Consider the following 26,429-nt stretch of genomic DNA (forward strand, 5'->3'; position numbering starts at 1 on the left):
GGATTTTAAATGAAAATATATTAAACTTTAAAAATATATGAATATTTTGTGTCCTGAGACAATACGTTCAACCATTAGATTTATTTAATTTAGCATAATTAGAGTAAGTCAAGCCATATCTTGCCAATATTCTAAAAATCATCAGGCTCAATTCTTTATTGATGAAGCGATGTTGCTCTTTTAAGTTATGTTAAAAAGATGTTTGCTGGTGAGATTTAAGACATAATTCACAGATCATCCAAGTACCTGGATGCATTAGACACTGAGATATGTATCCATATTTTAATACACAGTAGTTTCTTCAACGTGTAGACAAGAATGTTTTATTCCTTTGTGGTAGTTCAAAGTTGAAAAATCATTTGTGAATTGAAAATGCAGGACAGCACATAATAGGCCCTTAATAAAAACACTTGTTGAGATTGCTCCTTCTTTTCCAATATATAAACAAGAAGAGGCAGATGAAGACAGAGTTAACTATATTTACATATACACAGAAATACATACACATGTACACATACAACATACATTCACAAATATTCAAAATTCCTCCTATGGCTCTACATTAATTTCCAATTTCATTTTTTACCATATTTCACAATTTTAATTCAAATGGTTAAGTTTCAAAAATATGTTTTCTTAAAGGTAGTGGCTCCTGACAAATATTGTAAATAGTATCAGCTTATTTTTTATTAAACAGAACAACAGAAGTATTTTATAATAGCTGTTGCCATTTTTGGAAAGTATGTGCAAAAAAAGGCTTCTCTCCATCACTGGAATAAAAGGCACAGCATAATATAGTCCATGATACTGTAATAGTGTTGCATGGTGACAGATGGTAGCTAGATTCGTGGGGAGTACAGCATAATGTATAAACTTGCAACATCACTACTTTGTACACTTAAAACTACTGTAACATTGTATGTCAACTACACTCAAAATAATTAATTTTTTAAAAAGGCCTATTGGAAAAGAATTTACAAGTATTTAATAAACTCTGATAAACAGAATGACTAATCAGAATGGACTCTTCCTAAGTAGATAAATAAACAATCTGAAAAATATACAAAGATGCTTTTATGTTCTCCAAATGTATGATACATAACAGAGGTTGCAAATTCACATGTCCATGGGTGGAGTGGTAAGGGTCCAAAATGGAGAATGTGCTGAGACACAGATAATAATAACCATGTGCTCTGAGACAGACAGCTAGACCATTATGTTTCTCTAAGAGAAAATTCTACGTGAATGTTCCTATTTTCAAGTCTTGGCAATAATTCATTTTTTTATCTAGCTAATTTTTTTATTACCTAATTAAAATAGTTATGTGTTCTGAATTCAACTGCTATAGTTTGTAGGGCCTGTAGTAGATGTCCTCTAACAGTAAGACCCATATTTAAGGCAGAACAGTATATCAAACACAAATACACTTGTCTAGAACAGATGGATTCATGCGGATGTGACTAAGAATTCAAATGATTCAATGCATACTTGTTGAATACCACTTGAGTCAGACCTTGTACAAGTCGCTATGGTGGAATAAAGAAGTATGACTGGATATAAGTAATTAATGTAAGCTTCCAATCTTCTAAAAATGGGTATATACTTTATCATCCAAACCAGGACATTCTTGGGAGTGGAAAGAGCTGTGTTAATTCTTAGGCTAAGAAAGACAGGTGCAAACTGGGACCTTGCCAGACAAACCAGGCTGTACAGTCATCCAACCTAAGAGGAACTGGTCTGCTTCAGTTGCCTCCCCTCTGCCCACCCCAGGCTCACACTGTCCAAGGAGGATCCTGTCTTGTCAGGCTAACTCTTCAGTACTGTGACAAAGAATTAGAGAGAAATGGGGTAAAAAAGAAAGACAAGAGCTGTCTTTTGATAGAAAGCATTAAAACTGTTGTCTACGATTTGTTTTGTAATTAAGAGGTGCAGAACCAGGAGCAATGTGAGAAGGTAGCAGATGAGTAAGGGAAAAAAAGAAAAGAAAAATTGCTAATGAATGCAAGTTGCTTTCATGTCATTTAATCGAGAGGTAAAACACTCAAGTGATTTGAAAAACCCTTCCTTTGCACAGACTTAAGACTAACATCCTATAAGACTGAACCAGAGAGGATATGATTTTATGAATATTATAGAGGTATAAGACACTATCCCTGGAATCTGAGGGGGAGGGGTAAATTCTCTTTTGGGAGGAAAAAGATTAACAAAGAATACTATATAATACAAAATAGAGTGCTAAAGTGAAAAAGATGACACACGTATGCATAAACACTAAATTTATTCAATCATCCACTATTTTGTCCACATCAAGCATTCAGGGAGTAGCATAACACACACAGGCCATACAAGTGCCCCATATCCATAATTCCCTTTGGAAAGGCTGGCCACAAGCCAAACAATTTTACTACAAGAAAATCCTTTCAGCCAAGCTTTTTATGTGACTTATGTTTATGTTAAGCAATTCTTAAATATCACTATAGCCTTAAGCTTGAGAAATTTGAGTACCTCAGAGAAGGGGCTATGTAAAAACAAAAATCACTGGTACTACTGTATTATTGTGCAAAAAAAAGCAACATTTCCCAAAAAGAAAAGAAAAGAAAACCCTGATATAAAACAAAACCCACATTAGGTTTCAGACTATTAAAAGAAAATGCATTCTTTTGCCCCATCTTCACTCCCCAAATCCCCACTCCATTAGATTGTCAACTACCTCTCAGGCACCCTACAGAGCCCATTTCCAGTGACCTTTAATCAGTCTCCTCTGAGACACAATCCACTGGACAGAATTCTTTTCCATTTGCCAAAGTTATTTTCTAGCACTCCAAGTTACCACTTTTAGTTCCAATTCCCACAGTGAACTTTTAAAATTCATTTCTTGCCACTTTGGGGAAATGCTACCTTTAAGAACTATAGAATAGCTTATACAAGTGTAAAAACCTACTAAATATTACTTTTTAAGCAAATTATCTTTGAGTATCGGTTTCCTCATCCCTTGCAAAGCTAAGAAGACTAAATGGGAATAATATTCACGAAGTTCCTGATAAATCCTATGAGGGGGGCAAAAAAATGGTAGCTCTTTAAAAGAAAATGGAAAAAAAAGTATTTGCTCAGTGAAGGAAGGAAAAAGATTTGTTTGGCATATATCTCTTCTGCTAAAACTTGGAGGCACCTAAATGAGGAACATTCCTTCAACTACTTAAAAGAGAAAAAAACTAGCAGGTTTACAGCAAAGATAAGAACTACATTCCAGTGTTACTGCAGTGAGTAAGCATAATATATGTGATGAATCTAGAACGGATTATAGGGTTTATTTCACTCTTTTTTCATGATAGCAGTACCTCCTATTATCAAAGAGAATCATCCCCACTCTTTGATTATTTATTTCAAACGAAAAATTTTGAGTATAGCTGACACACAATGTTTTATTAGCTTCAGGTGTACAACAGTGATTCAACATGTTTCTATGTTATGCTATGCTAACTATATGTGCAGCTCCCATCTGTCACCATACAACGTTATTACAATATCAATGAATACTTTCCCTATAACTGGAAGCCTGTATTTCTGATTCCCCTTTACCCCATTTGCCCATTTGCCATCTCCTTCCCTCTGACAACCACAAATCTGTTCTTCGATTCACAGGTCTGATTCCATTTTTTGTTTGTTCATTGATTTGTTTTGTTTTTTAAGATTCATGTGAGTGAAATCATATGTTGTCTAAGGCTGACTTATTTCACTTAGTATAATACCCTCCAGCTCCATCCATGCTGTCACAATTGGCATCTTTTTTATGGCTGCATAATATTCCATTGTGTAGATTTATCACATCTCCCCTATAAATTTGTGTATCAGTGGACACAGGTTGCTTCCATATCTTGGCTACTATAAATAATGCCACAGTAAACACGGGTGCATATAGCTTTTCAAATTAGCATTTTCATTTTCTTTGGATAAATACTGAGTAGAAGAATTATTGGATCATACGGTATTTCTATTTTAAATTTTTTAGGAACTTCCATGCTGTTTCGCACAGTGGCTACACCAGTTTATGTTCCCACCAAAGCACAAGGATTCCTTTATCTCCACATTCTTGTCAACACTTGTTATTTTCTTGCCTTTTTGACTGTAGCTATTTTGACAATCACAAGGTATTATCTAGTAGTTTTGATTTGTATTTCCCTGATGATTAGTGATATAGAGCATCTTTTCATGTGCCTTTGGCCATCTGTATGTCTTCTTTGGAAAAAAGTCTATTCAGGCCCAATTTTCAATCAAGTAAAAATTTTAAGAGTGAACTAAAATAAGAGGTCTTCTAAAAACTCCTTCCCTGGTAAATAGTAATAACAAATGAGTACGACTCTATTTAGGACTTGGGGCTCTGCTTACCCAGTATTGTGTCAAAAGAGAAAACTGCCCTGACAAAACAACGGAGCTAGGAATTCAGGTAGCTGGAGATATATGGCTAGGAAAACTACCACATAGAAACCTAGCCTACCCTCCAGAAATCTTTTCTAACCTTCTTCAGAAGTCTCTCATAAAGACTACAAACCACATATACCTTGTGATTCTCAAAAAGGTCCAAGTGTTGGGCACCTGGGTGGCTCAGTCAGGTAGGCTTCCACCTACAGCTCAGGTCATGATCCCAGGGTCCTGGGATCGAGTTCCACATTGGGATCCCTGCTCAATGGGGAGTCTGCTTCTCCCTCTCCCTTTGTACCCACCCCAACTTGTGCCCTCTCTCTCTCAAATAAATAAAATCTTTAAAAAAAGAAAGAAAAGAAGAAGAAGGGCAAAGTGCCAAAGACAGTGCCAGTGATGCATACCACCAGCTCCCCACTGACACAGGCCCACGACAATCTCAGGGCCACTGACCATCACACATGTGTAAAAACTGTATAATGCACTGAAACTTAAGATTTATTTTTTAATGTAACTTACAAATTATCTATGCCCAAGCCCAATATTCTGCCACTGACTGAGGTTTTGAGCCTCTTTGTACTCCTCCAACCTAATATGGGGCTAGAATGATTTGATCTCCGATTTCTTATCTCAAAAGAGTATTGGAAGACTAATACATTGACATCTAACATGGTCTGATCTCCTTGGAGAAACATGCTATTTTGAACAAAATATTTTAAATTTTTTTCACTGGTAAAATGAATTGCTCCCTTTTTTTTCCCCACAGAGCTGTCCTTAGCTATTTGAGATTTTATCACAGCTTTCACTCAAAAAAATTAATACTCAATTTGGAAGTTGAGGGGTATCTACTTTTTTTTCAAAATGAAAAGAACATTGCTTATTCCAGTTATAAAATGAATATGTGCCATAAAAAAATCAAATGAAAAAAAATCAAATGATACTAGAAAGTATAAAGGAGAAACTAATAATCATCCATAATCCCAATGTCCCAACATAACATGATGAACATTAAGATATAGTTCTATCCATGTACCTATGTACACACATACTTAATGGGTATCTATGTATTTTACAGAAATAAGATCATATTCCTTAAAGTGATTTTTTAACCTAGTATGATTTAGAGATCATGAACAGTTATATGCTACATTTCCATAGACTATCCATGATCAACTAGTCATCTAAAATTACAGATTGATGTTTTTTTCCAGATGTTCTTTGTGCTATAATGAATTCATTTACATTCCATCTTTCTTTAATGGCTTCATTAGTTTTTAGGAAATTAATTATTAGTCAAAATGATATGGGTACTTAAATTTATGAAAAATGTTTATGAAAATTTATGAAAAAATATTTATGAACAATATCACCTCTAAAAGTGAAGTCATTTACCCTCCAACCAACAGTAATTGAAAAGACCCACTTCCCTATATTCACTGATTATTGCCTATCTTCTCTCATCTTTGCCTTTTTCATGAACTAAAATGATATCTCACTGTTTTAATTGCATTTAATTACTTCATTACTAGTAAAATAATCATTTGATGTGTTTGTGGAACACTGGTGTTTCTTTTGTGAAATAATTTGTCCTAATTTTTGGCTATGTTTTGTTTTTTTCTTATAGATTTGCAGTGTGGTTTTTCTATTGCTTTATTAGAGCTCTTTATTCAATAAAGAAAATACATCTTTGTCTGTATATACATCACAAATAATAATCAGTTTGCCATTTGTCTTTTAATTTTTTTGATGCTTTTTAAGTCTTTATTCAGTCAATATATTAACCTTTAAATTCATAGGGTTGGGTCGCACTTGGACCTTATTTTAATATTATAAAATTATTCCTCTGAAATATCTATGAGTGAGGATTTTTACTTAAATATTTAATCCAACTTAAATTTATGTTGGTACATAACACAAAGGCAAGATTCAGCTTTGGTTTTTTTCCTAAATTTCTTTTTTTTTTTTTTTTTGAAGATTTTATTTATTTGATAGAGAGACACAGCAAGAAAGGGAACATAAGCAGGGGGAGGAGAGAGGAAGAAGCAGGCTTCCTGCCGAACCGGAAGCTCGATTGCCGGGCTTGATCCCAGGACTCTGGGATCATGACCCAAGCCAAAGGCAGATACTTAATGACTGAGCCACCCAGGCGCCCCATATTTTTTCTAAATTTCTAACCAATGGCCCTAAACACCATTTGTTGAAGAATCCATCCTTTCCTCTCTTACTGAAATTCCATCTTCATCATATGATAAATCACATATCTTTATGTCTTTCTGAACTCTCAATTCTAAAACACTGCTTTATGTGTGTATTTCTGCTACTGACACTCACTCTTTTAGTTAAGCAGTTTTGCACCATGTTTTCACATAACCAAATAATGTAAAAATATTAAGGACGGCACACACTAAAAATATTTCCTATATTGTGTTATTTTCCAGTATCAAATATATTGAAAAGGCTCAAGAATAATAAATGAGACAAATGATATTAATACCAATACACACATAATTTAGACAGGCACATATAATTTAGACATTACCTAATATTTTGTTCACTGTACTATAAGTTATTGTTTCTTATTCAACTGTAATAAGGAGTTAAAATTTGTTCAAAGACTGGCCTAGACCTAGTAAATGGCAGAACTAAAACCTAAACTTCATATTCCATGATCCTTCCATGAACCACTAAGTTAAAAATAGAGCAATTATCTATAAAAGCCTAAATTTCTCATTTTTAATCAAAGTACCTTACCAAGTAGATATTCTATATATACACATGTATATCTACATACACATGGATACACATATATGTATTACACACCTACACACATACATACACATGTGCATGTACATACACACTTTAACTTGAATGAGGAAAATCTTTCTAAATCTAAGCTGATATACCTGAAGCTTTTGATATTCCACCAATATTACAGCTTAACTATGTAACACAAAAACAATGAAATAAAAACTAAAAATCTGGACTGTATTTCCTAAGAGACGGTTACCGTCTCTTGGTTTCCCAAATGCAGTTAAAATACATAAGATCCTTATGTAATAATTATTACTAAACCAAAAGAGATCCATTTTGGATATATCACAAAACAGATCCCACTATCAGACACTAGGAAGGATCTAGAAGCAGGAGACTGTAGCTGTGTGCATTAAAAGTCCAGGTAGGTCCTGGGATTCACTGGTGGGAAAAGAATTACCATTGTCACATGTGAGAGTGTATAAGGCAGAGGGTCCACATATTTCTCCAGGAGACTATGAGATACCAACCACCATGTCATTTAGCCCAGCCAGGAGAAAAAAAAACTTTTTTCAAAGAATGGCAGAAGGGGTCTTACCAATACATTCCCCAAATTTAAGCTGTTTAATGTTAGCCAGGGATCCTGATTCATACTAGGTTACTACAATGATACCTTATTACTGACTCCCTATCCTTTAAAGGCTAATACATATTATATTGCATATACCATGTACTATAAATTGTATAAAAAGTACCACATCATCTGCTCAAGCTGTCAAAGGATGGATGATGAGCTAAAAAGAGTCCAAATGGAGCTGTTATAATCCCAAGCACCAATGGGATTTTACAAATACCAAACAGTTATATTATATACTATAACAACCAAATTTTAATCAACTAAGCCTTGGAGAGAATCATATTTTTAAAACATTCATTTCAGTAGAGGAAAGAGATGACTTTGGAGAAGGAGAAAGTGGGTTTGGAAGAGACCATATTGGGGCTTCTTTGATTAGAGGTCAGGGACTTGCTGGAAAGGAGACTGTGCTCACAGGGAAAACAAAAACAAGTGATCTGCCCTGGTACTTGCAGAGTACTCCCTTGCTAATCAGAGTATTTGAGTGACCTGTTACGTGAAACACCGAAGCAGCCAGCACTTCCTTGAGTTGAAGGATGCCAACCTATAATTCTCCCTAGCAGGATGGCATCTCTCTCCAGGCATGATGAATCAATAGCAGACATAACCTCTCAGAGAGCAGCTTTGATACTTGAAAAGGAAGTACATTCTAAAGTAGCACAACCCAAAGAATGAAATATGAATACCTACTCCTAAAGAGAGGTAAGCAAAAAGAGAGCCTGGCTTTCAAAATAATGTGTTTTCCATAATAGCAAATATATTCTATGGAGCAGTGAATCATTATGCCAGAATGATTGTATGAGATTCATTTTTAATTTCTTCCTACAACATTCGAAGGAATTCACACTCTGAAAGAAAAGCTCAAAAATACAGAACGCTTTACAGGTCATACATTTAAAAATACAAAATGCTTCTAAATAAAAGGGGTAAGTATTAAAAATATTTCTTTTCTAATATATCAGGAAATAAGAAACTACCTAGAAGCTTCACTTATTACTGAAAATTAAAGGTTTTTCCATATCTTTTTGGTTAGAAAACAAATTCAGGAAGTAAGACTGAACCTCTTATCTTTAAAATTTTACAATGCATAAAATCATTACTTGGTTTTAACAACTAGCTTAAAATTGAGATGACTGGTTCTATTAAGCCATAAATATATTTTGTGTGTATGTGTACATGTGTGTGTTTTGTACATACACACATATCAGGTTTTTATAACTATATAGTATTTCTGTTATTTTTTTCCTATTATCAGGACGTTTAATTAACCTGGGGACTATTAAAACAAATGAACAATTCCATCCATTGGTTCTCTCATAGTATTAGAAACTTTTTCCTCATTTAAATATCTTTCAGTGTACCATCAGTGTACTACCATGTGGTGATTTAGGAATAGATATTCTTATATAGAACTCTTGCTATCAAGATTAAGAAGACCAAAAGTATTCCTTATTTAAAGTCCAGAAGTATAAAAGTTAAACTGATATTTAAAACAAAAGACAACAAAATTAACTCAAAAATAACTCAGGAAAATCTACTTTTTGTATTAATGAATTGCTGATGTATTAAATATATGAGAAATAAATCAAATGGAAAATTTTAAGCACACATCTTCATATGTTTACATGATGAAAACTTATCGTTATTTTTCAAGTTATTTATTCCAATTATATTGGGCTGTGAGACAGAATTATGATTGTAGTGCCCTCTGCTGGGATTTCTAGTCACAGACTCAACCTAATATCACTATTAGTGTAAAATCAAACATTTGAGGGGTCAAGCAATAAATCACTTTTTCAGTCACTGATTACTTTTAAGCCTTGGCAAAGATTATATAAAAGTTATAATCAACATTTATGCTATGTAACAGGATTTTGCCAATTTATCATTAAGTGAAATATCAGTATAGATTTTTCCTTTAAAATAGCAATAATGTAAAATTACACCAAACAACATGTTTTAATGTCTTATTTTTGTCACTACTTCTTTCACTTGGCAATATACTCAGCTTTTTGAAGTAACATTTGTGAGAAGACATTTTAATAAATTACTATTTTGGTAATCTGATCTATTTTTTCCTGCTTTGTTAGTTCAATCAAAATAACTTATTTTAAAACACGAGAACAACCCTTAATAATATTATCATCACTATTAGAAAAAGATGGAAGAACATTTTAGAGGTACTCATCACCAGTAATAATAAATAGCTTCCATTTACTGTCAATAATGAGGAATATAGTATACGTTATAAACTTGCTATATATTTTATCCAATTCTAAGAGACAATATAAATTGACATAAACTGACTTAATATAAAAGAGTCAAGATGAATGTCAGAGCCAAGATTCAAATATAAATGGGTCTCATTCTAAAGACTCAAATTTTTACATCAAACAAAACAACATCAGTGAAAAAATACTTTTGCATGCAATTTCTCCATTTGTCAATGCAACAACGGGAGTGGATGAGGGAAGTGTGGAACAATTTAATGAGAAAAAATGTCAGAGAAGAACAAGATAGATAGTTACTCATGTATAAAACAATAGCATAGACCTTTAGGAATGTGTTTTTATTATACATAATGCTGCCAGCTAGTGGCCCTATTCATACTGAACCACTGGGAACAATGCTTGATTTTTACATCACTGAATCAAAAATTCCACATTTAACATTCTAGGATCATATTCCTAAATTATACATGCATAAGCCTGACTTAATGTTATTTCACCTTACCCTAGAACTAAAGGAGAATGTCTCCTCAATCACCATTAGCCCTAATCCCCAATAAAATGAGATATGCCTAAGTGGAAAAGAATTCAGCAAGTGCCAACATGTGGAAACTAAAAGGCACACTTCTCACTATCTATGAAAAAGAAACCCATATTATTTAAATATTTTTGGGCAATTTGGGGATACTTATAGATTCTTCAGTGACAAAATATATAATTATTTTTATATACTATCAAAAGCTGGTCATAAATGGGCATAAAAACAAAATTACTGCCTGAGTACTGCTGAATATTATTCTAAGCAGATCTAAAATTAGAGGGCATCTGATAAAGTAGTACTGTTAGCAAAGTATGTTATTTATTTTAGTTCAGAGAATAGTTACAGCTATGAAATTACTTTGAGGAAAAAAGTATGACTATAATTTTTACATTTAAAAAGGTCATATTAAAAATAGAATAAAAATAAAAAGACCATACTACAATGATAATTCACTCTCTTTTTTTTTTTTTAAAGATTTTATTTATTTATTTGACAGAGAGAAATCACAAGTACACTGAGAGGCAGGCAGAGAGAGAGAGAAGGAAGCAGGCTCCCCGCTGAGCAGAGAGCCCGATGCGGGACTCGATCCCAGGACCCGGAGATCATGACCTGAGCTGAAGGCAGCGGCTCAACCCACTGAGCCACCCAGGCGCCCCTCTCTTTTTTTTTTTTTTTAAAGATTTTATTTATTTATTTGACAGATGGAGATCACAGAGAAGCAGGCAGAGAGAGAGGAGGAAGCAGGCTCCCTGCTGAGCAGAGAGCCCGATGCAAGGCTAGATCCCAGGACCCTGGGATCATGACCTGAGCCGAAGGCAGAGGCTTTAACCCACTGAGCCACCCAGGCGCCCCGATAATTCACTCTCTTAAGAAAAATATCTTATGCAACACACATGGAGAAATACACAGGTCTGATCATCGTATATTGTTTAACACAGGGATATAAAGATATTCTTGGCTGATTTCTTTCATCATATAACATGATAATTATCTAAATGATTCTCTCAATGGAGAAATCTATCACTACAATCAGAAGCTTAGATGAAAAGACAACGTGTTCTATAATATAATATGCCATAAAACAAAAACCTTCTGGCACTGTATTAACAGTAAGGAAAACAAATGTTCTGGTTTTATTCCATAGTGAAAAAGAGAAGCAGGAAATGGAAAAGAAAGTACCCAAAACAGCAAAGAAGAAAGAGACAGCCCATCTGTTGAATTAACTGAGAAGGTCAAAATGGAAACAAGAAACAAAAGGGTAGTACTAGAGAGTCCAGCGTTCCTTCTGACCTACATTCTGTCACACACACACATGCACCCACACACACACTCACACACACACAGCTGCAAAGTATAAAAATAGCCTTCTCCCACTTTTTTTTTTAAATAGATTTTATTTATTTGTCAGAGAGAGAGAGAGAAAGAGAGAGAGAGCACACAAGCAGGCAGAGACAGAGAGAGAAGCAGGCTCCCTGCTGAGCAAGGACCATGATGCAGGACCTGATCCCAGGACCCTGGGACCCTGGGATCATGACCTGAGCCAAGGCAGCAGCTTAACCCACTGGGCCACCCAGGCGTCCCAGCCTTCTCCTACTTTGTAGGTGCATCTTATATGACACTTATCTCACATCTAAAAACCATGAGTTTATATTACACACACACGCACACACTTATGCACACACATCACTATAATAAATATATACTAATAATATATTAAAACATATACTATATATATAATTAAAATATATACTAAGTATAAATTCACTTTTTAGAACAATAAAAGTATTTCCACAAAGGGAACATATAACTTACAAACATTTCCTGTATTGTCAAAGCTGGTAAGAACATCTTCAACATTCAAAGATCCATTATTATGCCTAGGAAAGAATAAAGCATTTTCTTAAATTATTCTGAAATATTAACAATTATTACATTTTCAGAAAGGTGAAACTGTGTATTGTGATATACCCACCCAAGACCAATAAACCTTTTCCTGTTGTACTTTCAAAATATTTTCTGCCCACTAGAGGGAGAAGGAAAAGAAATAATATAATACATTTCTCAGATTTTCAATATGATGATACTCTTGATGATTAATATATGTTTTAAAGTATTAGTAAATAATTTTTATTGTTTTAGCTATATAAAAGTGAGGTAGATTATTAAAGACAACAAAACAAAACCTTACCTTTGAGAATCTCAAAAGAAAAATTAATCAACCTCCAGAACCAAACTCAAAAATAAATAGATTTCCTCTGTACCAGACCAACAAATTCAGAATTTTCAAAGAACTAACCAACCTTCAAGTCTGCACAATCCACAATTAGAAAGTTCTAAATGTCAGGGGGCAAAGTGTTTTGTATCGTTTTCAACTAACCTTAATTCCACTCTCTTTAATTCTGATCTCTATTCACTTGACAGCTCCTGAAATATCTAATTTGACTACTGATATTTTAGTACTGATATTTTAATACTGATATTTTAATATTTTAATAATTACTGATAATTTTAATAAAATACTGATATTTTAATAATTTAATAATGTTATTCTTCAGATACAAATGGGCCCAAATGTCAGTAGGTCATAGGGTTTGAGATACTTTTCCAGCGGTGATTTTAAAAAAACAAATAAATAAATCAGAGGCACCTGGGTGGCTCAGTTAGCATCACACAGACCTAGTTCTTCGATACAGTGACTAAGTGAGATTGTTAGAAGTTAATGTGCAATCATTACTGGCCAAATTAGCATTGGGCTCATCGGTATCCTAATCTAAGAAAACAAAGTTAACAATGTGTTATCAATAATACAAGATTCTGCATAGAGATGAGGTTATGTAACCTATCATAGAAAACTACAGTATACATGTGAGGAACAAGTGTGAAGAAAGGATGAAGTATTTAGTATCTAAAATGCAAGGTGTGAAGAAAGGATGAAGTATTTAGTATCTAAAATGCAAGATGGAGCTATTAAAATGATCAGCAACGTGGCACAGAACTCAAAAATCTTTTTTTTTAAAAGGTTTTATTTATTTATTTGACAGGGAGAGAGATCACAAGTAGGCAGAGAGGCAGGCAGAGAGAGAGAGATGGGGAGGCAGGCTCCCTGATGAGCAGAGAGCCTGATACAGGGCTCGATTCCAGGACCCTGAGATCATGACCTGAGCTGAAGGCAGAGGCTTAAGCCACTTAGCCACCCAGGCGCTCCTCAAAAATCTTTTTCATAAATATAAAAGCAATATACAGCTCCTTTAAGAGAAAAAACAATACTCCTATTCCTATCATGCATAGCCTCCAAATTTATTCCATGCTCATAATAACTGAGAGCACAATGTCCACAGTCTTGCAATTTGTGTTTTGATATTATAAACAGTTTCCCACATCACCATATCCTCCTGCAATATTAATTTAATGGCTGCCAAGCAAATGAATGAATGACTGTACTATAACTTACTTAACCAATGTCTTATGTTGGATTTTCGTTTGTGTCCAATTTTGTACTATTTATACTGAGCATCCTTGCAGAAATATCATTGAACCCATTTCTCATTACTGCCTTATGATAAATTCCTGAAACTTTCTCAATTCAGGGTAAAATAAACATTTGAAATTAAATATATATTATGAAAAATGTTAAATATTTCTAAAAAACAGAAACTGGGATAATTAAAGTGAAATGCATATTTGAAATTTAAAAAGCATTATTAAAAATAAAAAGTGGATTTCTCAAGAGTTACCACTGAAACAGAACTTGTCTATTCTTGAAAACATCATCTCTTGAAGCCAAAAAAGAGAGTGAGCCTATGACATTTCTAAATGGGGTAGGAAGTAGAGAAAGTATAAAACTAACCCTATACCTCTAAATAGCTTACAAAAAATGAAAATTATTTCTCTATGAAGTCTAGAATTCCTAAAAGAAGGCATCTCATGAAAGAACATCAGCAATCATTGTCTTCAATAGCATAAGAATTAATGCTAACTATTGGAAAACTCATGCACACAATGTGGTAAGGATCCAGTTTGATTATTTCAAGTTCCTTTCATTTGTCCTAAACTCAAGGACTATTGTTTTGTTCACTGAGTCATCTACTTTATTGTGTCAAATCTGTAAGATCTTGCTACCCCTAAATTTTCAACAGTCTTCCTAGGTTCTGCCTGGACAATGTGGTTAGATGGAAAAGTATTTACAAGGAAAGGACCCTGAAACTTCAATCTTAGCATTATACTGGCAACTAATGTTATATAACAGTGACAATTTTTTGCCAACATAGCAAGGAATAAAAAGTTCTCTCTACCTTTCTCCTAAACTCTAAAGCTCTAACTTATTTCCCAAGCCCTTAATAACAATAGCATCATAAATGTTCTCACCACAAAAAAGAAATGGTAACTATGTGACATGATAGTGGTATTAGCTAATGTTATGGTAATAATCCTTTGGTAATATGTAAGTGTATCAAATCAACACATAATACACCTAAAATTTACACAACATTATATCTCAATAAAGCTGGGGAAAAAATTACTAATAGCCAGTTTCTTCTCAAAGTCAACCTGTTTTTTTTTTTTTCACAAGCACTTTAAGCTAGCCTAGAACTGAGGACTTTTGAGTTTTCCCCAAGAAAGGATGATAAAGTAAGGAAGACTAATGAGCAAGTCACTGTGGGAGATAATTATGTGAAGAGGGGGGAAAAAGCTAATAAAGGAAAAAAGTCTGAAGTCTAAAGACATCAAGAGGTTGGAACTAGAGGTTAAAAATAAGTGAGAGTTAAATATGATATCAAAAGCACACACACACACACACACACACACACACACAAAGCTAAATGTCACTAAAATTAAAAAATTTTGTCCATGAAAGGACACTATGATTAAAGTGAAAAGACAACCCACAGCATGGGAGAAAATATGTGCAAATCACTGGGTCTAGTGTCCAGAATAGATAAAGAGTTCTCATGATTCAGCAACAAAAAGATGACCCAATTAAAAATGGGCAAGGCATTTGAACAGATATTTGTCCAAAGATGATACACAAATAGCCAATGAGCACATGAAAGTTTCATTAATCATCACAGAACTGCAAATCAAAACCACAGTGAGATATCACTTCATACTCACTAGAATGGCTAAAATAAAAAATAATAATAAAGTTAAAATAATAAGTGCTGGTAAGCATGGAGAAAAATTGAAACCCTCATATACTCCTGGTAGGAATGCAAAATGGTGCAACCATTGTGGAAAACAATTTGGCCATTCTTCAAAATGTTAAATAAAGATTCACCACATGACCCAGGAATTTCACCCTTAGGTACATACCTAAGAGAATTAAAAAGTTTTATAGTCACAAAAACTTAACATATGAATGTTCAAAGTAGCATTATTCATAATAGCCAAGAAGTTGAAACAACCCAAATGTCCATCAACTGATAAATGGATAAACAAAATGTGGTATTATCCATATAACAAAATATTATTCAGCCATAAAAAAAGGAATGAAATAACAATATATGCTATAACCCAGATGAATCAAAAACATTACTCTAACTGAAAGAAGCCAGACATAAAAGTCCATATATTATCTATTTATATGGAATGTTCAAAATAGGCGAATCCATACAGACAGAAAGTAGATTAGTGGTTGCCAAGGTTTGGGAGGTGGGAGAAGGATAGATAATCACTATGAATGAGAATGGGGTTCCTTTATAGGGTGATAAAAATCTCTGGAATTAGACAGTAATGATGACTGTACAACATTATGAATATACTAAAAACCACTGAATTCGGGACGCCTCAGTTGCTCAGTTGATTAAGCAGCTGCCTTCAGCTCAGGTCATGATCCCAGGGTCCCAGGATCGAGTCCCGCATGGGACTCCTTGCTCAGTGGGGATCCTGCTTCTCCCTCTGCCTGCTCTGCCTGCCACTCCCTCTGCTTGTGCTCTCTCTCTCTTTCTGACAAATAAATAAATAAAAATATATTTTTTTAAAAATTGAATTTCAGTTTAAAATGGTTAATTACATTGGTGAATTTTATGTTATCTGAATTTTATCTTGATTAAAAGGAAAACTGCCCCCCCAAAAAAAGAAAGAAAGGAAAAGCCAGAGAGTAAAACGGGCCCTCAAAGGTTTCAGAAGAAGAAGAAAGAGAGGTTTTTAGAAGAAAGAGGCGTGAAAAACTCAGTTCTAGATGCAACGTGCTTCAGAGGTCTTTCAAAAATAAATGGCTAAAGAGTGAAGTAAGTCAGACAAAGACAAATACCATATGATTTCCCATATAAGTGAAAGCCCATGAAAGGATGGACATCATTAGTCATCAGGGGACTGCAAATGAAAACTGAAAAAACAAAACAAAAACAGACTCATGGAGGTAGGAACAAACTCTTGCTTATGGAGGAGAGGTGAAGGGCATAACATTCTCAGTTATGAGGGCCCTGTCCGTTAAGCATCTGACTCTTGATTTAGATTCAGTCATGATCTCAGGATCATGAGATCAAGAGCCCTGCATCAGGTTTTGAGCTTAACATGGAGTCTGCTTCAGATTCTCTCTTTCTCCCTCTGTCCCTCCCCCCCTCACATGCTCTCAATAAATAAATAAACAAAATCTTTAAGAGAAAGAACAAACTTCCAGTTATAAAATATAAATAAATCATGGGGATGTAATGTACTGCATAGGGAATATAGTTAACAATGTAATAACTCTGTATGGTGATAGATAGTGACTAGATTTATCAGGGGAATTATTTCATAAAGTATAAAAATATCAAATCATTATGATGTACATCTGAAGCTAATAGGAGAGATAAAGACAGTTACATGCATACATATATATGTAAGCAAATGACATAACCAGTCATGATTGGAGTTTAAAACAAGCTAAAAACCTTAGTTATATTAGCACTTACCTATGATTTAAGTTCTATGAAAACATGACTCAATGGATTAGTCTTTTAATTTTCTGCATACACTGGATCATACTTGAAATGTTCTATAAAGTTCCCTCTAAATTATAAAATAAAATGCAAGGGAACAAAAACTGTTTTTACACTCACCTCTGTTATTAATATCACTACTAACATAAAACTCTACTTTTTCTTTTTTAAAGTAGGCTCCATGCAGAGCTTGAGTCATGAGATTTACCTGAGATTACCCTGAAGATCAAGACCTGATCTGAGATCAAGAGTCAAACATTTAACCGACTAAGCCACCCAGACACCCCAAAACTATCCTTTTAAAAATAAATTCAGTATTCATATTTGTCTTAGATGCCAGCCTTGCCAAACTTTAAATGGGCACCTATGATATACCACATATGTTATGATAATCTGCCAAATGTCTAATTTCATAAGCATACGATTCCCATCACTAGTTCTCATCCATGAGCACTCAGAGTACATACTCAATTCAGTGGAATGAAGCTTTTATGTTTACCTTTCCATAAAGAAGCAATACATGACCACACCACAGAGCATATGTTGTACTAGAAAGATGAACCACAGTCAAAGACAAAGTCATTCCTGGTGTCTTGTCCATTCTAAGCTCCCAGGACAAGCCAAAAGTTAAAAGCTCTAGGCTTCTAATTCAGCAATTACCATGGCAACAGTAGTCTTATTGAAAGAAAGGAGGAGAGTTCAGACCTCTCAGTTTTTTCTACAACTGTGACATATTCACATTCATAAATTAATAACTTGGGCACTTATCTGATTTCAATTATAATGTAAGTATTTAAATCTTCCAAAATATGCGAAGTCCTACTGCACTGAAATTGAGTTGAAATCTGGAGAGTGGGAAACAATTTCTAGCATCGATAGAATAAACTCTGTTTATAACAAAATACTATAACAAATTGCAGATTATAAGACAGTAGGATGGGGGGGGCATAGCTTTTAATATAAACATCTCCTAGATGTTCTCTATACAAACATCTATCTAATTATAGGAACTTCTTCTATGAGGTTCTAGAAGTACCAGAAAGACAAAAAGACTTTACCAAGGAATAAAGTAGAAGTCATACCTTGGATTTTAATTCCCTAACTTTCAATACTTTACTTAGAAACAAAGAGTCAACTAGCCTCAGATACACAGAAAAGAAAACACATCCTGAGGATGCTGTCTAACTTTTACCTTGTCCAGACTTTTGCCTCTGGTGAAAAGTCACTAAAGGAAATTCTCCATTCCTTCATTTTATTTCTCTATTCCCACTCGCCTATTTCTCTTTGCTATTCCTTCCTTTTATGTATCATTGTACAAGGCTGACAAAAAATAATGGTCCAAGTTTTAATTTAGGCCACTGCTTATATACCTTTCAATAATATGTACAAAATCAACTACTTTGAATGCACAAATATCTAGTTATTTACCCTATTAGGATACTTATTTCAAACTAATAAAACTTTAAAGAGACAGAAATTAATATACAGGGAAATTTTAAGGACAAAACCACAAGCACCGATAAGTATTTTTTTCCTTAAGATTTACTTATTTATTTATTTATTTGACAGAGATCACAAGTAGGCAGAGAGGCAGGCAGAGAGGAAGCAAGCTCCCTGCTGAGCAGAGAGCCGGATGTGGGGCTCCATCCCAGGACCCTGGGATCATGACCTGAGCCAAAGGCAGGCTTTTTAACCCACTGAGCCACCCAGGCGGCCCAGCACGGATAAGTATTAATCACTACACGCACCATCCCTATTGAATTGGAGCAGGTGACATCAGATGATAAGAACTGAGAAAGTGAAAACGGGGTTTATATTTATACTCTGTGAGGATCAAAACATCCCAAATGCTCTGCCATTAACGAAAATCCAGAAGCAGAGCTGTCGTCATACAACACATATTGACCACGGTTCCCCTAGAGAACGTGATGGTTCTTCAGAGACACTCCTCTGCACCTTCCCTCTCTGGATATTTTCTAGTGCCTTTGCCTTCACCTGAAATGACTTCTCACTTTCCCTCAGAAGTTCCAACTACTTCCAGATCCAGTTTAAATTCCTGCCCCTCAAGGACTTCAGAAAATCAGTCTTACCTCTAAACTCCTAATTTGTATGAAGTCTCCTACTCCTTTGGAAATTACTTATGCACTGCCTAATGAGAGCTCTGAGAATGGATGCATAAATATTATTTAATATTTTTATTATTTAACTTTTCACATTTTTAAAACCCTTAAGGGGGTACCTGGGTGGCTCAGTTGGTTAAGCGGCTGCCTTCAGCTCAGGTCATGATCCCAGGGTCCTGGTATGGAGCCCCACATCAGGCTCCCTGCTAAGTGGAGAGCCTGCTTCCCCCTCCCCCTCTGCCTGCCACTCTGCCTACTTGTGCTCTCTCTCCCTGTCAAATAAATATATAAATCTTTAGAAAAAACAAAAAATAAAAAAATTCCTTGAGGATAATATGTCTTACTTTTCTTTTTATTAACCTATATAGACAGTGCCATTAAATATTTATTGATTTAAATTTATTTAAAACTATTCACCACCTTTTTTTCAATCATTCCTTAGTGCTGATTTAAGAAAGTTTCAAAAATGTAGATGAAAATAATGGTACCCCATTCCAAAACTACCTTCTAAATCACTACCTTTAGCTGCTGCAAATAATTTTTTTAAACTTCAGAATGCTCACAATTCAAACAATGCTGAAGAAGATAAAGGTAGCTAAAGAAATGTCATGGAGGCAGGCTGAGAGAAGAGTTGATATGAGATATTAAAGGAACAAGAATCGAGATCCATGTTGGGCAGATAACAGAAAACAAGAGGAAGTGGTAAAAGAAATCAAGGTGAACAAAATTGGCAATGGAATGGAATGAACTATTCCTGGCAGATATCCTCCTCTACCTAAGCAATTGTAGTAATTTCAGTGATTTCCTATACAGTAAGAATTATGGAGTAAGAAATAGAATGCCCAGAATAATCAATGAGGATATTAGTTTATCTAGGCCTCAATCCCTTCATCTGTAAAATGAATAAGTGGATACATGATTGCCTCTGCAGAGACAGTATGTGCAGAAGTTGAAAGTACAGACAGTGACTGTCATTATATAAAATGTTACCAATAGAGATAGCTAGGTGAAGGGTATGAGAACTCATACTATTTCTGCAACTTCCTGAACATCTGTAATTACTTCAAAATAAAAGTTTTTAAAAAGTATAGGCTGTGGAACCAGACCACTGGGGTTTGAATAGAAGCACACTCATTGGCTGTATGACCTCGATCAAGTCATTTAACCTCTCTGGTTTCACTATGATCATTGTGAAATGAGTATAACAGTATTTACCTCATAAACTGTTGTGTAGATTAAATAAACTAATACATGTAAATCGCTCACAACAGTGCTTGTCATATAGTAGTCCCTCAATGGTCAGCCTTTATTAATGTGGTTATGATCTGTTCAAAATTATTCTAAGATTGTGTTCAGCTCTAGAATGCATGTAAGCTATTGTTATTTTTGCACTATTAATGTGGAAAGAAACAAACTAGTTAGAAAAAAAAGGCTAAATCTTGGTAGCCATCGCAGCCAATGTTTTAACTTGGTCACCTGTCTTCTCTCCATAAATGAGGGTTCAACGACAGACTGGCATTTATTTATTTGAAAAACAGCTATATCACAAAGAACCATGCCATTGGAAAGGAATTTCAGCTTACATTGGAGCCTGGGATCCTGCTACATAGGTGTCATCTGCAACAGAACTGTGCCCTGGTTTGGAAACGTTAAAGAATAGAAGATGTCACATTCTCTCCAGCTAACCCTTACCAGGACCTCAAAGATGTCAGGAAATTATTATTGGCACATTTTACACTTACTGCATCTTGTCACCTGTGAAGGTAGAGGGTAAGTTTTAGAACTTTACACCTGAAGACTGCTACTGGGTCACTTGGTTCTTCCTTCTCTTTAATTTCCTTATAGACACTATCTTCCAATTGTTTAATCATCTTCATTACTACTTTGCAGAGTTACTGTAAAGATTACTGAATTAGCATACACGAAAACACCTTGCTCTGTATAGGGCATCTAACAAGCACGTAATGCGTTTTTCCTCCCTTCCTAACCAAGAACTAAACTAATCATCTCCATGAGAACGTGAGGCAGTTGAGGTATTCAGATCAGAATCTCAAAATGAATATACAGGCAAGCTCACAAATCCCTAGGTTTTTATCTTCTTTTTGGAGTTTTCAATAATTATGAAGCCAGATCCTAATTGTTCTTCCCTGCCTACCCTAGTCAATTTTTATCCAGATCCCAAATTTTAAGCTATTATGATGTCTTTTAAAGCTTACATATTTTAAACTGAAATAGTTCAAGAAACATATACTATAAATAGACATCCTTTGTGAAAACTTTTTTTCTTAAAATCATTCCTTGCCTCACCTAAACCTTATTCAGTCACATTCCACTTAAAATGTTTTTTGCTCTTCTTACAGTTACTGTAAATGTGCTCCTCCCTCCCTTTCAAGATGTGAAATCTTGTCAAAAAAGGAAGATTTTATAAAATCAAACACCTACGGTAATATTGCAATATGCTAGACTATAACTGTGAGAGAAAATTAATTCAGTAAAAATTGTATCTTCTTACTTCAGTTTGCAACTCTCCTGTCTCTTTTTAAATGATTTTTAAAGCCAGAACAGTGTATGCTTCTCACAATATCAGTGTTTTCAGCTGAATTTTCTCCTCCTATTCTTTAGATTCTATTCTGAAAGTGACAAAACATGAATGGGAAAAATACCAAAGGTTGGTTTTTCAGATAACTCTACTTAAAGAGTAGTTTGAAAAAATTCTGTTTTCATTTTCAGTCTTCCTTGCCTCCTCAAAAGAACTTGGTTTTTTGTCAAATGCTATGAGAGAATGGTTAAAAAGAACCTTTGATTTGCAAGCCACTTTGTCCTGAAATGCTGCTACATTCCTGAGAAATTTTTTTTCTTTAGTTCTGAGAATACAACAAAACCCAGTTAAAGTAGCAGGATTTCCTAACACAATGCTGCAAAACCCAAGTTCTGATCAAGATTACCTGCAAACACAACAGAATGAATAATGAGATCCTTATTAGACTGCTTTTCTTCTACAAGAGAAAGATACTTTTTAAAAAATTGTCAAAGATGTTTACCTTAAGGAAATACTGTACTCAGGATAGAAAACACTTGTGTATTGGACCCAAGCACCAACTTCCTCTTCAGTTGCCTTTTTTTGGGCTTCTGTTACTGAAAACAGATTAAATGATTCAAATCTTCTTACAGATACATGCCGCAGGCAAACATCCAGGTGCTTTTGCTTCAGAACCTTTGAAATAAAACCAAATATTGTATTCATATCATATAAACACGGGTTAGGCATTCCAAGTTTAAGTGATAAGGGGACTTTCATTTCCAAAAGACAGCAGATTAGACAATGTAGACCAACCTCTTACTGGAGACAACTAGAGAAAATGGACAGAATATCTTTTTTTTTTTAAGATTTTTTTTATTATTTATTCCACAGAGAAGGAGAGAGTGAGAGGGAGAGAGAGAGAGAGAGAGAGAAAGCAAGCAGGGGAGGAGCAGAGGCCAAGGGAAAAGCAGACTCCATGCTGAGTGAGGAACCTGATGTGGGGCTCAATCCCAGATCCTGAAATTATGACCTGAGCTGAAACCAAGAGTCAGATGCTTAATCAATTGAGCCACCCAGGCACCCCTGGACAGGATATCTTAAAGCATTATTTAAAGGTAGCAGAGAGGGGTGCCTGGGTGGCTCAGTGGGTTAAGCCCCTGCCTTGGGCTCAGGTCATGATCTCAGGGTCCTGGGATGGAGCCCTGCATCCAGCTCTCCACTCAGCAGGGGGCCTGCTTCCCCCACCCCCACCCTCTGCCTGCCTCTCTGCCTACTTGTGATCTCTCTCTGTCAAATAAATAAATAATATCTTTAAAAAAAATTTTTTTTAAATAAAGGTAGTAAAGAACAAAAAACAAAGCTGAGAACTACTGAAGATTTACCAGTGTAATAATTTAAAAAGGAAATAAATCTAGAGAGGTGAACTTGGCTTTTACAATCATTTCCTTGTGGGGACATTGATCCAGTTCCAATAAAAAAAGCTAAGAAGACAAGCAGCACCTTTTACAGTCTGTGGACTTAGGGGATAAAAGTTGAATTTCAAAGCTTACTACCTAGGCAGGGAAAGGTATATTGTTCTGAGCCTGTCTGATGCGTGCTTGTATGTGTATCTGTTTTAAGATAAACCAAATGAATAATTTTGTTGGGGGTCATTGAAAACTGGATTTTTAACTATGGGAGAAACAAATATAGTTGTAAGATTAATGATGTTAAAGCAAAAACTCTGTAGCTCTGAATTTGAATAAGTATAATAGAAACTAATGGTTATTTTATTAAAACATTTTTAAAAAGATATATATTTCCTACCTCCTACCACTTAAAAATTCTAGAAACAACAATCAAACTAGTAGCAATGGACACAATACCCATATTGCTATCTCTAAATATCATTTTCTATTAAAACAAAGTAAGACCTCTTGGAGAAATGGCATGAATTGTACATGTATAGGACATCCTGCACACAAGAAAGCCATAAAGAATTAAGAGTTCTATGCAAAGAACTCCATAGCCAATTTGAATAGAGTCCATTGGCCAAAGATGGGACGGTATAAGCATTAACAAAGGTAATAAATGTAACAGAACTGAAACATATAAGTCCATTTTTTTAAAAAATACCCCATTGATGATCTTCAAAGGATGCTAGAGAACCAACCTATTACTTGGAAAACTAGTAGTAAACAAAGAGAAAGAATCAAGTATTTTTCTGTCTTTCCTATATGAACTGTAACCAAGAATATCCAAATAGATGGTAAGGAGAAATCTGTGTTTATAGCAGTATTCCAAGAAATAAATGCAGAAGGAATGACACAATTAGAATATTTTCAACCATTTTCAACCTCCTCATGAATTCATGAACCTAGACAATCATCATCAAGAAGAGCAATAACCAGACACCACTGTAATTAATGAAATTGATCAATTGATGATTGATGGTGAAAACATACTCTACCATCATCTTGACCAACCAAACCAAAGCAAGTCAAAAACAATAAATCTGAATCTGGTCAAGCCTCTATATGTAGGAAATAGGAACTTACAGAAAATAGGAAATCAGGCATGAAGAAACACATTAACATCATCTTCAAGTACAATAAGCAAAAATCAAATTATGGGAAACTCTGAGAGACAACAAACTCAGTTTCTTCAATAAAAAAATGGCAAGAGGTGAAAGAGACATATGCAGAGAGGGACACCTGGGTGGCTTAGTCAATTAAGCATCTGCCTTGGGCTCAGGTCATGATCCCAGGGTCCTGGGGTGGAGTCCTGCCTGAACTAGGATCCTTGCTCATCAGGGAGCCTGATTCTCCCTCTGCCTACTGCTCCCCCTGCTTGTGCTCTTGTGTGCTCTTTCTCTCTCACTCTCTCTCTGGCAAATAAATAAGTAAAATCTTGAAAAAAAAAAAAAAAAGACATATGCAGAGGTAACATTTAGATTAAAAAGACTTATGAAACAGGGCACCTGGTTGGCTCAGTCAGAAGAGGATTTATTTTTTTATTTTCTTTTTTTAGAGATTTTATTTATTTGACAGAGGGAGGAAAGAAGGACAAGCAGGGGGAGCGCCAGGCAGAGGGTGAAGGAGAAGTGGGCTCCCTGAGCAGGGAGCCCAATGAGGGCTCAATCCCAGGACCCTGGGATCATGACCTGAGCTGAATCCAAGACACTTAACTGACTGAGCTACTCAGGTGTCCCTTTAATTATTTTTTAAATTTCATCTTGTACAGGTATATACTGAAATATCTGTAGGAAAAAAACAATATATCTGATATTCATTTCAAAATAATCTGAGATGGGAGGGTGTGATGAGAGAACAGAGATCAAATAAAGTTGGTCAGGAGTTAAAAATTGTTAAAGTTTACAGATATATGAGTGATTATTATACTATTATCTCTAGTTTTGTATATGTTTGACATTTCCCATAATAGAAAGTTTTTTTTGAAGATACAGAACATCCTAATATTCATAATTAAATTAAAAATACTAAAAAGTTCCCTAAAACACCAAATATAGGGGCACCTGGGTGGCTCAGTGAGTTAAGCCTCTGCCTTTGGCTCAGATCATGATCTCAGGGTCCTGGGATTGAGCCCCACATCAGGCTCTGCTCAGCAGGGAGCCTGCTTCCCCCTCTCTCTCTGCCTGCCTCTCTGCCTACTTGTGATCTCTCTCTCTCTGCCAAATAAATAAATAAAGTCTTTAAGAAAAAACCACCAAATATATTTGGAAATAAAGCAATATACTTCTAAATAACTTAGGAACCAAAAAAAAGAAAACACAATAGAAATCTGAAAGTATTTTGAACTGAATAATAAAAATACATTTCAAGACATATGAAATACAGATAAATTCGTGCTTAAAGGAAAACTTGTGAAAAGGCTAAATATCAGTAAACTAAGCATCCGCTGCAAAAATTACAAAAAGAAGCAAATTAAGTTCCCTAAAAAATAGAAATTAATAAAGTAGAAAACAAAAATATAGCTAGAAGGATTAAAACACCAGAAGTTAGTTCTTTGAAGAGATTAGTAAAACTGACAAATCCTTGATAACACTAATAAGAAAAAAGAGAGAAAATATAAATATGAACATGACATAGGGAGATTACTATAGATCCAGCAGGCATTAAAAAATAGCAAAGGAATATTACAAAAACTATGAAAATTTAGATGAAATGAACAAGTTCCTAAAAGACTACAAGTACCAAAACTGACACAAGAAGAGACAAAAAGTCCAAATAGTGCTAAATTATTTTAAAAATACAATGCATAGGTGGGTGGTGGGGGGAGGGATAATTGGATGATGG

The 26,429-nt window shown here is 34.8% G+C and overlaps 1 protein-coding gene across 2 annotated transcripts in view; it reads right to left on the reverse strand.

Annotated features, from left to right (window-relative positions):
* Positions 1 to 26,429, reverse strand: part of CAMKMT (calmodulin-lysine N-methyltransferase) — a 374,335-nt gene that overhangs the window by 344,112 nt on the left and 3,794 nt on the right. For both annotated transcript variants that reach the window (XM_045077742.1, XM_004752981.3), the window contains exons 2-3: positions 22,655 to 22,827; positions 12,386 to 12,450 (exon numbers count right to left, since the gene is read on the reverse strand). In XM_045077742.1, the coding sequence (XP_044933677.1) occupies positions 12,386 to 12,450; positions 22,655 to 22,827 (238 nt within the window). The remainder of the gene's footprint in view (positions 1 to 12,385; positions 12,451 to 22,654; positions 22,828 to 26,429) is intronic.

This window comes from Mustela putorius, unplaced genomic scaffold (assembly GCF_011764305.1).
Source record: "Mustela putorius furo isolate JIRA1106 unplaced genomic scaffold, ASM1176430v1.1 tig00000224_pilon_pilon_pilon, whole genome shotgun sequence".
NCBI classification, from domain to species: Eukaryota; Metazoa; Chordata; class Mammalia; order Carnivora; family Mustelidae; genus Mustela; species Mustela putorius.